This window comes from Nothobranchius furzeri, chromosome 12 (genome assembly GCF_043380555.1).
Source record: "Nothobranchius furzeri strain GRZ-AD chromosome 12, NfurGRZ-RIMD1, whole genome shotgun sequence".
In the NCBI taxonomy this organism is placed as follows: domain Eukaryota; kingdom Metazoa; phylum Chordata; class Actinopteri; order Cyprinodontiformes; family Nothobranchiidae; genus Nothobranchius; species Nothobranchius furzeri.
The window spans coordinates 52,929,238-52,941,354 of record NC_091752.1 but is presented as its reverse complement, the minus strand read 5'-3'; the positions used below and the strand labels follow the sequence as shown (position 1 = coordinate 52,941,354).

Here is a 12,117-nt window from a genome sequence, read left to right as displayed (position 1 = left end):
CGCGAGTCGAGATGGGTCAGCGCAGGAATGTTAAGTGACAGTGTGATGTGGATCTGTATACAATAGATGTAGTGACTATCAAATCCCACTTTTAGTCACCTTCGGGTGCGGGTGGAGGCAATGACTCGCTTCAACAATATTGTCCAGGCAGAAAGCGGGTTTGGGTTTATTGTCCCATTTATTGAATATGATGATGATCACAAGCTGGGTCCACAATGGCTATTTCTTGTCCAGGTTTATTTAAATGATGAAAATTATAACGGCAAATTAGATGTGGCGTATGGAACCAAACGAAGCGGTAAAAACCGTGTGACCTCCCGTCACCCAGAAAACGCCAGTGCACTGCCACCTCAACACCTTTATAGGCTCCGCAGTGCCACCAGTGGTCAAAGGAAATACAAACCATAGTGCAATAAACTGAAATGTACATAAAACATTATCAAAATAAACTTAGACCATAAGATAATCTAAACCAAAACAATATTGGCTCCTACAATAGATATACAAGACTATAGATAATAAGTGAAAGGAGATGTTACATCTCAATTTTCAGTGTTTTAAAAACTGTTAGGTTTAGTGTTTTATTAACGTTTACATATATATATATATATATATATATATATATATATATATATATATATATATATATATATATATATATATATATATTTACTGTTGGAATAACTTTGAAGTGACAATGTGTAGTTTTTACCATTAATGTCTGGAATTATCTATTGAAATGTTGAAAATGAATTGAATGATGCACAGTTGTTGAAAAACATTGGCGGCTTTGTAACATTTAACCATAAAAATCTAAACTAAATGGGGGTGGGTCTAAGGGTGTTTTTCAATGCCTAGGAACCTTGCCTTGATGTCTTGGCTCTGCCACGGTTGCCTAGGAGATATGTCATCAGGAGCAGCCAAGACGCGTTCCATTGTTCATGTTCTACCGAGGCATGTGTTCTCCGTTTGTTAGCCGTGTAGCTAGCTGAGGAAGGATGCATGGGAGGTGTCTTGTAGCCTAGCCTTGGTCAAAAATTTCCCAGAATACACCGCAGTATTTTCAAAAGGATGGCAAATGAGAAGCAAGCAGCTACTTCTGGGGCAAATTTCAAGTTTAAAAGGAAGTCAATTAATTTAAAATATTTCTTTTAGTTCCAAAGAAGTTATTTTGGTTGGTTAGTTGCTTAGTAGTAGCATCTTCAGTGGCTAGTGAGTAGTAACTCGCCTATATATTTAATTTAACAAATATATACACAATTTAAAAAGTTAAAGGCTTGCTATATATTTATATTGAAACTTATACGTATAAAATATAACATTATCTCTAGTGTCACGTGATGTTAAGTGACCGCCGTGGAAGCTGCGGTCACGTGATGGAAGTCTGTTCCATTTAACCGTTTTCTTTGACCAAGGAAGGACAGTGTCCTCATGAGCAAGGCACCTGGCCTCACAAGGCCAGGTGCCTTGACATTGAGAAACGCCTAAGTCTCTGGGCGACGCCATATTAGATGGCACATTTCCTTGTACGTGAGCTCATGAGGACAAAACATTCATTCACGGATTTGTAACAAATGGTTGCAAAATTTTCGCCACTCATAAACATTCTACACATTTACCTCTTCACTTGTTGTCAGGGATGAAAGGGAGTCTGATGTGCTTGTCATTCTGCTGAGGTTGATTGATCCGATAAAGTATTCATTTGAAAACTACGGTCCCAGGGATTTTTGACACTAATCGTTGGCAAGGTCTTCCTCGAGCACAAAAAGATTTAGGTATGCACTGGCCACTAATTGCCAGGAAAAATATACACAGTCGTTTTAATTATTAAATGTGTTTTTAATACTGTCAGAATAGCCTTTTGTTATGCATTATTATTAATACAGGGTAGCATATAAATTAGGTGTTTTTAGTTTTGTATAGGATATCTTCCATTTTCAAATGTTTTTTTAATATTGTTTTGTTATTATTTTCTAATACTGTGCAGAAAAACCCAACCAGGGACAGGAGTTGTAAATTAGCTATAAGCTCTGAATGCATTGCATCAGATGCAACTTGCTCTATGTTGGTCAGTAATGTCCCCGTCAAGTAAAGATTCAGTCAGTAAAATTAATTTACCAATACTTGAACAAATGGACACAGTGTGTACTGAAGTAACAAGCTTTTCAACAAAATGTCACACAAACTCACCAAGTTCTCCAAAAAGCTCTACTCCTAAGGCGGCGTAGATGAAAAACAGTAGCATGAAGAGCAGGCCCAGGTTACCCACCTGCAGCACACAAACACAACAGGAACAACTCTTTTAAAATTCTCATCCTAAATTATTTTAAAAACACACAAATCACACAAAAATGTTTCTAACAGCATTGTGACATGGTCTCATGCTCTGGTTATTTTACGCACATGACATGCTTTTAGTACAAATAAATAGTCTATTGAACCGTCCTTATTGCTGGTTAATTTATTGCTCAATGGATCTGCAATAAATTATGTATGGTAACATAAAATGATGCTTTCTATTAATGAAAAAAGCAGTTTAAAAACATACAGGTTCAAATTCCTTTTTTGGAGATATAGCGGCCACACAACTGAATTTGACAGTTTATTGCAGATATGAATTATGATGAGTCCTTTACTGGTTAATACTGAACAGATCAGCTCAGAGTGTTTTCATCATGCTGCTCTTGTCTTATCCAATTTGAATCTGTAAACAGCAGCGCTGCTTCTTGAGAGGCTTTAACAACCCAACCGCTCGTGCTTTTATGAATTTTTGAGTTTGGGGTTTTGGGATTTGGCTCAATTCCACCACGAAACTGACTTCTATTAACCCAACTTAATGGAGATGAAGATGTTAGACAGCAAACACTCAGGGCAAAAACTAATCCCATTACAGGGAAATGAAACATTCTGCCAACGGCGTTGTTATTCTCCGCTGAGAATGAGGACAAGCTCTGACCACAAGTGCTGGCTGCTTCTACCTATTCAAGAAAACAAAGGTTTAAGATTTCACCTAATTTTACAGGCAAATATGCTGGTTGATTATTACTTTTCATTAGTACTGAGATACTTGTAATCTTGATATAGATTCCATTGTGTCAGTGCATGGCATCTGTTTAGCTTCAGATACAGGAGTTGCCATTAAATGAATATAGAAAAATGACCTTGTTCATCAGCATCTTTAAATTAGAAGAAATAAAAAATGTTTTCTGGCATATAAATAAGCAAATACGGCATTAAGATGTCTCAATTGGGGGGATACAAAGAGCAAAATCAGTTTATACTCAGCAACAATGACAATAAAATCACCTAAAAGAAATGGTCTGATTTTGACATGTTTATGTTTATGTATTTAGCAGACGCTTTTGTCCAAAGCGACTTACAAGTGATAATCGGCATTTTGCCCTTGAGGCTAACAACAACAATAACAACAACTTGACATCAATCACGGAGAGGAGGGAACATAATTTGGTACACATGAAGACCAGTTATGGGTATGGGTATAGAACTGGCGCTTTGTGATTTATATCTGTGAAAGGCGCTATATAAATAAACTTTTACTTACTTACTTACTTACTATATAACTGGGAAGAGACCACGAGGGAAGACTAAGCTCTCAATTTACCGGTCGATACGTTCCTACCCTCACTTATGGTCACCGGCTTTGGGTAGTGACCGAAAGAACTAGATCGCAGATACAAGCGGCCAAAATGAGTTTTCTGCGCAAGGTGGCTGGGCTCTCCCTTAGAGAGGGTAACATGAAGAATTGATTCGGGAGGAGGGAAGAAAGGCACTTCATAGCTACTCTCCCACCAGGAGGGCAGATTTGCTCTGCAAAAAAAATAAATAAATAAAACACCTCAAACAGATAAGCAACAGACAGCACAACACAACATCACATGATAATAGGAAGGTGGGGGGTGGGGGGTGGGAGTGGCTGGGATCCTGTTTCCCCAGCGAGAGCAGCCATGTACGGCGCTCAGCCACTGTAGCCACAGGTGGGAGGGAGATCTTGGGAGGAGCGCAGAGCACATTGACTCCTGCAGGTGGATGACCTTGCCAGGCTGAAGTCCACCAATCCGAAGGCGGAAGCATCTGTCTGCATTTGTTCGTGGGGGTTGTTGTTGGCATCTCAAGGCTGCCATGGCATCAGATTTGGATAACAAGACTTTGTTAGGGTCAGGCTGAGATAATTTTCCTCTCTGCCTTCGGTCTTTAACCGATCATTCCAGTCCTTCAGTGAAGCCAATTTAGGTTTTTAAACAGGTTTTCTGCTCCAAAACACATGACTCGAATGATTGCATCACCTTCACAGTGTGTTGTCAGGTTCACGGTATTACATAATACCCAGAGTATTGAAGATGGACCAACCCAGGAGAGGACTGTCAAATGGTACCATGTTACTAACTCCATTTGTTTACTGGTATGAAACTCTTTGGAATGAACTATGAATTCACTGTTTACATAAGCTGCCATTGACACCATAGCATGACTCACACTTGTATAGCACCTTTCAGAGTCTGAGGACTCCAAAGCACATTACACTACAGTGTATCATTCATCCATTCACACGCACATTCACACACTGATGGTGATGAGCTACGATGTAGCCACAGCTGCCCTGGGGTGCACTGACAGAGGTGAGGCTGCAGAGCACAGGTGCCACCGGTCCCTCCAACCACCACCAGCAGGCAAGGTGGGTTAAGTGGCCCAATGACACAACAGCAGAATTCGATATCTGGAGCTGGGATCGAACCTGCAACCTTCTGATTACTGGACAACCTGCTCAACCTGTTGAGCTACTGCTGCCCCCCATAGTGTTTTATTGCCCGGTTGTAGTGGTGATGGGTTACCTCCTGAGGCAGCTGAAGAAATTCAACCAGCCAGAACTGCTCTACACGACAATCTTCGAGTCCATCCTCACCTCCTCAATCACCATGTGGTACGCTGGAGCTACCACCAGGGACAAGAAGAGGCTGCAGCGTGTTGTACGCTTTGCTGAGAAGGTTATTGGCTACAAACACCCCTCCATACAGGACATGTACACCTCCAGGACATTGAGGCGTGCAGGTCGAATAACAGCTGACCCGTGTCCCCCTTTTTGACTTGCTCCCATCTGACAGGAGGCTCAGATCCATTCGGACTAGAACCTCTCGCCACAAGAACAGTTTCTTCCCCTCTGCTGTTGGACTCATGAACAACAATCCTAGGGCTGCCCACTCCAGTTGATGACCCGGTGTTGTGCTTGTACCTGAACTGATCCGCTCTGATTAGTACCTTTACCTTCTTGCATGTAGCAGCTATTTCTCTAAGTATTGCCACTTTATATTACTATTTTGTCATGATTATATCCCTATTTCCTATTTTTTCTTATCTCTTATGTTTATCTTCCTTTTTTTGCACCAAGTACCAAAGCAATTTCCTAATGTTATGATTCTTGCACATATGGCAATGAAACTGTCTGATTCTGATGGCTTCCTGTAGACTGGCACCAAAACTGAGAAACATGGACCAATGATAAGTGGTTTTAGATTATTTACTGTAATGGATATTGGTGGTGCATTACTACAGGTGACCATGGTGCACATGTATGACCTGGTCAAGGGGAACAGGTGCAGCTCATGATATTATGATATTAAGACCCCCTAGGAACAACTCAGTATCTTCTCAATAGATCCTTACAGCACAATGACATCACTCGTTCATACCTTGGTACAGTCCATCCATCTATCCATTTTCTACACTAGTTAGTGTTTACTGAACAAGAGGTACTGTTGACCTTAATCATCATCATCACTAATGTTGTAGAAGTTTGTTGCTGAGTGCCACTAGTCTTCTCACATCAAGTACTGTATGTGGCCATTTTTTCTGTGGGAGTTTTCTGAAGCCGTTGTTTAAATATCAATGCCACCCAGTCCTGTTTGTTGGAATGAAACACATTTGCCAGGTTGCCTTTTTAGTTTCACCGTTCTGTCACCGAAGGTAAAGCTAGTCACCAGGTATGACGCTTCTGCTCTACTTTTCAGCATCTCTACATTCACACACATCCATTTAGATACAAAAAGACCTCCTGGAACTTTTTAATTAGCCTTAGATTAAATTACCTCCTTGCATGCCCGTGGGACAGAGCAAAAGACTGGGTGTTAATGAGAGAGGGATCAATAGAATGGAAAAGACAAGGAATCTGCTCTTGCTCACCACTGACTGCCCTCTTCTCACCTCACCACCTGGTTCCATCTGTTTGATTTATGTTACTTTTGCTGGTCAGTGGATAATCTGTGTGTGTGTGTGTGTGTGTGTGTGTGTGTGTGTGTGTGTGTATGTGTGTGTGTGTGCCTGTATAAGAGCTTCTGTGTCTTACATGTGTCTTTTCTAGACAACATCTGGTGTTTAAGGGCTTGTTATGATTTTCTCACTTGCTTTTCTCTTCGGAGACAAAGGTGAAAGGATTCACCTGCCTGTGGAGGCTGTCCAGTGTGTTGTAAAAAGACCAAAGTCCTTACGCTTTTTGTTGTGTATATGCAAGAATGGTGTCCTAATTACTGCTAGTGCTCTACAAAAACGTCAAAAGCTCTAACTTCAGCTATGTAGATTGTTTGCTTTATGTATTCACAGGCAAATCCACGAGAATGTGAGTTAACACGGTGATCGTTTACAATAAATGTGTGAGTGGAGTGATCCCAGATGTTTCTATCGAGGGGCATTTTTTGTCAGAAAACCAACTGCTGAGAACCTAGTTGTAGTTTGCTTAACTGACAATCAGCTGAAACATGAAAGGCAGGTGATAATGTTTTTGCCTGGGGTTGTGTGTATGTCTATAGAGGTTTAGAGATTTTAAACCACTGGACACATTTCAATAGCTCTTTTTACAAAGTGATGCTGTAATTTTTCCGCAACGCTGTGGCGGCATCAGGGAGCCTTAGGTTGTTTTGGTCAGATCGTGGCGGTAATGTGGTGCAACCGTGTCCTATTTTACAAAAGATTAGGCAATGTTGACATAAAGAGGGTATGGGGGTGGTCTCTGAGCTGCAGCAGACATCCGTTTATCTTAAACGTAAGATGCTTTATATTCAGATTGAAACCGTGATCGTTAAAGAGACAATGTGTAGTTTTTACCAATAATCTCTGGAAATATCCCTCAAAATGGTGTTGAAATGAATGAAATGATGCCCAGTTGTAGAAAAATATTGGCAGCTTCGTAACATATCTCCATAAAAATCCAATCTAACATACATGGGAGCGGGTCTAAGTCTCTGGACGATGCCATATTAGATGGCATGTTTCCTTCTACGGGAGCCCATGAGGACAAAATGCATTTACTGATTTGTAACAAACGGTTACAAAACTTTTGTCATTCTTGAATGTTGTTTTTCACATTTACCTCTTCACTTGTTGCCAGTGATGAAAGGGAGTTTGATGTGCTTGATCTTTTGCTAGAGTTTGCACTCCCCAGAGCTTTTTGACCCTAATGTCCATCCATTGAGAAGATCTTACTCCAACACAAAAATACTACTTGCTTGCAAGGATTTAGGTATCTACTGTCCCCATCTCCAGGAAAAATACACACTGTCACTTTAAGTATTTTTGACAAGCCGCTCCTATAGGTGTCTGTTTCCCACAGTCCCGGTGCAGCCTCTGGAGATCTGAGCTCTAGTTGTAACAGAGAGAAGCTCCTGGAGAGCTGCACCGCTACAGTTTATCATTTCAGCTGATTCTGTTTACAACAGCAAAACTTTCGACCCTTGTTTACTTTCATTTTCAATATACCATATTGACCCGAACATAAGATGAGGTTTTTTTCATTGAAAATAATTTTAAAATGTGGGGTCGTCTTACAATCGGGGTCCAACCATTACATGCCCGTAACAGCAGAGGGCGCCAGGCTGCGTGTTCTCAACAGGAGAAAAAAAATGGAGACGAGAGTTCCGGAGAAGAGTGGACCAAAAGTGGGGCAGGTTATCATACTAAGGCAGTTATGTGCATTTTAAGATGATGGTGGTCAATTCAGCAGAGCCGTGAAACATTGAATACATGGATGAATTGGATGGCAGCGAGGATGACGTTCTGGGAGGAGTCGGCAGGTGTAGCGATCTGATGGCACACCGGGACCGCAGCAGCATGAGTGAGTACATCGAGGCAGTGGGCGTCTAAATAAAAGCCTCATTTGACTTTTGATTTCACATGTCAGCAAAGTTCTGATAATCTGCATTAAAATAGTATTAAATAATAGTATAAAATATAAATCAGTAAAATAGTTTTTCTGCTTTTTTTTCAATAAAAATATTTAATATAAAAAGTGATTTTTTTATTTTTTTGTCCTTTCCTGAAGATTAGCCTTGGAAAGGAGGGTCGTTCTATAATCGGGGTCGCCCTATTTCCGGGTCAATACGATAGTCACCGGCCGGAGCTCGACAGTAACTCCCCACGTGATCACGACACCTCCCTCTTTTCCGCCAAGGCCTAATCGCCTTTTATAAGACAGACAATTACCGCAATTTTACAGAATGAATGCCGCAAAAGTTCGTGTATCACCATGTTGGCATTGCGAGCTTATAAGACACACGGTTGCAGTAATAATAGGCTGATTGGTGTGTCCTGTAAAAGGGGCTTCTGAAACAACTTTTGGAGTATATCCAATTCAAGACTGCTGCCACAGTTAATTAAACATAGTTGAATATAGTAACGATCCTTTTTCAACACAGTATGATTGAAAACGGATTCGTGAAGTGACGTTCACAAACAAATGTTTTGAACAGCTCTTCAGAGTGAACGATGAGAGCTAAGCTGAGTCCTTCTAGTCCACCCCACTTGCTCTAACGGACATCGGGAGGATGCTCCGCTCATCCAACCCCCTCCCGGGCCTAGAACTTAAAAACCACATTTCCTGTGTTGTTGTTGAACATAAGTTGCTTGTGATGTCTAATGTGAAACACAGAAACGCCTGTGCCATCTCTGACCTGCTTTCATAAGTAAATTAGTAATGTTGTAATTGCCGCTGGGATACATCTTGTTCTGAGAAACACTGAATTAACTGCCTTGCATTTGCATGTCCAAAACCTGCTTTAATGTCAACGATATATAAACATTAGTCAGGGTAATGCTAACCCGAGCTACTCCTAACATCCTTGTTGGACAAGATGAAAACAACAACGAAGGATGTTGGAGCAACACCCACATTCCAGGGTGAACTGGTGACACCCAGGCAATGAATGAGTGCCAGATAGACCCATAAGTTGTGGTGCTTGTCATTGTAACCATTCAGCACACAGCTCATTTAATATTCATGTGCTGGCTGAGTGGGCGGGGCATGTTTTCACTCACATATAAGCACAGGTCTAATAGACAAAACAAAGAAAACAATCCAGGCTTGCTACTGCTTATAGTGCTACGCCCCACTTCGGTTCACGCAGGCTCTTCTTTGGGGCACTGCTGACAGTTTAGATCTTAGATCGCAGTGAAACAACGCTGTCATAAATCCCAACCAGGGAGGGATAATCCGCTGACGTCTCTGCTGCCCGTCGGGAACTTTGCTTGACTTCACAGTGTCCCCTCAAGGAGATTACAAGAGATTTCACCACTAAACCGTTTTGTTTGATCAAAACAAAAGCTCTAATATTCCTCACAAAAGCGAGCTTAAGCTGAGTCTGTTTAGCAGATGAACTTTAAGTGCACCGGAATAAAAGGGGATGGCCTAGAAACCAAGACGCCGAGGACAGTTCACCGCCAAACGACCTACAGACTGGCTTAGGAACGGTTTCTCACACACTCTGGTCACAGCGGGAGTCTGGGTACTTCACACAGTGCTGGAATTTAAAACAAGACAAACGATGTGCTTGTGCATGAGGGTGAGCGTGTGCACATGAGGATCCATTAGAGTCGCCTGAAGGCCAACAGAAAACGAGAAGTAGGGCACGTGTCTCCTGACTGAGATGGGTAAACTTCCTTTTGAGGAATGAGGCCTGTGAGAGACGGACAGGTGAGAGGGTAAGAGTTGTACCTGAGGCAGGGCTTGGACAACTGTATCCAGTAAGGCTCTCATTCCTGTTGCCATCTTCAGTAGCTTCAGCACTGAGTCAGAGAAGAGGAAGATTCAAACAAATTTACAGGGAGAATCTATAAATTCTAATTAAACATAAAACATTAAATTGAGAAAAAATGTCTTTAAATTGCAACCTTTTCAACATACTTCCATACAGGTAACTGACCTATAAAAACACCCATTTTATCACACTGCCAAGTCCAAATCAATTTTCTATTTATAGCAGGTGGGGTGTGAAAAGGACCTCCAACGCGAGCAGCGGTTATACCTCGTGCTATCCTCAGAACTCTCATGATCCTGATGATGGTGGGGTTGATGGGCAGGGCAGCGCTGATCTCAATCTCCTCCAGGGTGATGCCCATCACTGACAGCAGAACAATGGCCAGGTCCAGCTGGTTCCACCTATGAACCCAGATTAGAACAGTGCTGAAAAAAGGCCTCAAACCCAAACATGGCAAATGGAGACAATAGCAACAGAGCTTTGACACGTTTTTAGGCAAACATGAAAAAAAAAGAGGTCAGAGGTGATGGAGTTTGTTATCTTGATAGCTTTTACCATAAATCAAAACCTTTTGTGTGCATCTGATTGTTCATGACCTTTTCACATTTCTATACAGCAGTGTATGCGTAACGTTCTGCTATAGAAATGAACTTTTCATTGACTTTTTAATTTTTTTATTGTACTGCTGTTACATTTTTTGTTCATTCATATTTTTAAAGAAAAGAAGACAAAGGATATTTCTGCAACTCGGCTCAACTCAACAACAACCGTCACCAGGTAATGCTAGTGATGTCCCAACCAAGCCCCCACAATGCAGCTCTAAAATTGAGGCAAACCCGGAAATGAAATAAATTGCAGTTCCACCCTCATCCACTAGGGGCTGGTGTCAGAAGCGAGCAAATCCTCATTGACTCCCATGTTAAAAATACCAATTTCACAGCAGTAATAAACATGTTTACAGCCTGGTACCAAAACATGTTTTTTGTTTAAATTATCTAGTTTATACTCATGACAACTCTGAGGGGGGTGAATTTTTTTCTCACTCTTCTGTTTAAGTGTATTAAAAGCCTAAAATTCTGTATAATTAATGAGCATCAGACCCACGTGACCACTGAGTTAGCTCCGGGGAAAGGCCTCAGTAGAGCCTCGGTCTGGCTTGGAAACTGTTCCGGCATTTTGAGTCTCTGTGTTTGTGTATTCTTTTTTGGATATTTTTTGTGCAAGTGTTGGACAAAATGACTTGCTGTGGCATTAATTGCATTAATAGAGAGTCCAAGGAGTCTCCACTTCATTTTTTTCGGTAAGTAAAATTATATTTATGTATTTTAGGTCACTGCCGAGCTGAGCTTAGATTTTAACATGTACTGTTTAACCATAAAATTTAAATGTAATAGGGTAAAACCCAGTGCATTTAACATAATACTGCACTTTAGAAAATGGGTTAGAAATATAACATGTTGGTGGAGCTGGGTTCCGACTATCGGCTTGTGGAGCTCTCGGGAGACCGATGTTTTCCACCCGGTACTCCCCTCCCCGCAGCTCGGCGCATCTCTGTCTGATCGCGGCTTCTGTTTGATGCGCGGGCTGATGGTTTGTGGAGCTCTGGGATGGAAACCTTTCCACCCGGTTGTCCCCAGCGGCAGCTCTGCACAAGGGCGTCAGTTTGTTTTCTCAATTGCTGGGGACAATAACCATACACTTGAGTGGGGTTTAAAAATTGCTGGGGACAATAAAGTAGGCTAGCACAGGGGTCGGCGGCTCTGGAGCCGCATGCGGCTCTTCCATCCATCTGATGCGGCTCTCTGTGCTTGTAAAATAATGAATGGATATTTAAATAAAATGCTTTATATTTTACTGCATTAATTTTACACCTGTATGCCAATTCTAAATGTAAAGATTGTCTGCGTAAACCTGAACAGGTCCAACCCGGTCTTACTGTGAGACCGGGTTGACGCGTCACGCTTGTGCGTAATCATAGGCGCTTCCTGAGCTGGAGGATGTCAGATTCTGGGCTTCTCCTCAGACAGGTTCCTGGATGCGTCGCCACATTGGAGACAGGAACAAGCACTATTCAGCCAAA

The 12,117-nt window shown here is 41.6% G+C and overlaps 1 protein-coding gene across 3 annotated transcripts in view; it reads right to left on the bottom strand.

Annotated features, from left to right (window-relative positions):
* Nucleotides 1–12,117, bottom strand: part of cacna1ia (calcium voltage-gated channel subunit alpha1 Ia) — a 378,911-nt gene that overhangs the window by 56,413 nt on the left and 310,381 nt on the right. For all 3 annotated transcript variants that reach the window (XM_054750503.2, XM_054750504.2, XM_054750505.2), the window contains exons 28-30: nt 10,305–10,438; nt 9,995–10,065; nt 2,191–2,269 (exon numbers count right to left, since the gene is read on the bottom strand). In XM_054750503.2, coding sequence (XP_054606478.2) covers nt 2,191–2,269; nt 9,995–10,065; nt 10,305–10,438 — 284 coding nt within the window. The remainder of the gene's footprint in view (nt 1–2,190; nt 2,270–9,994; nt 10,066–10,304; nt 10,439–12,117) is intronic.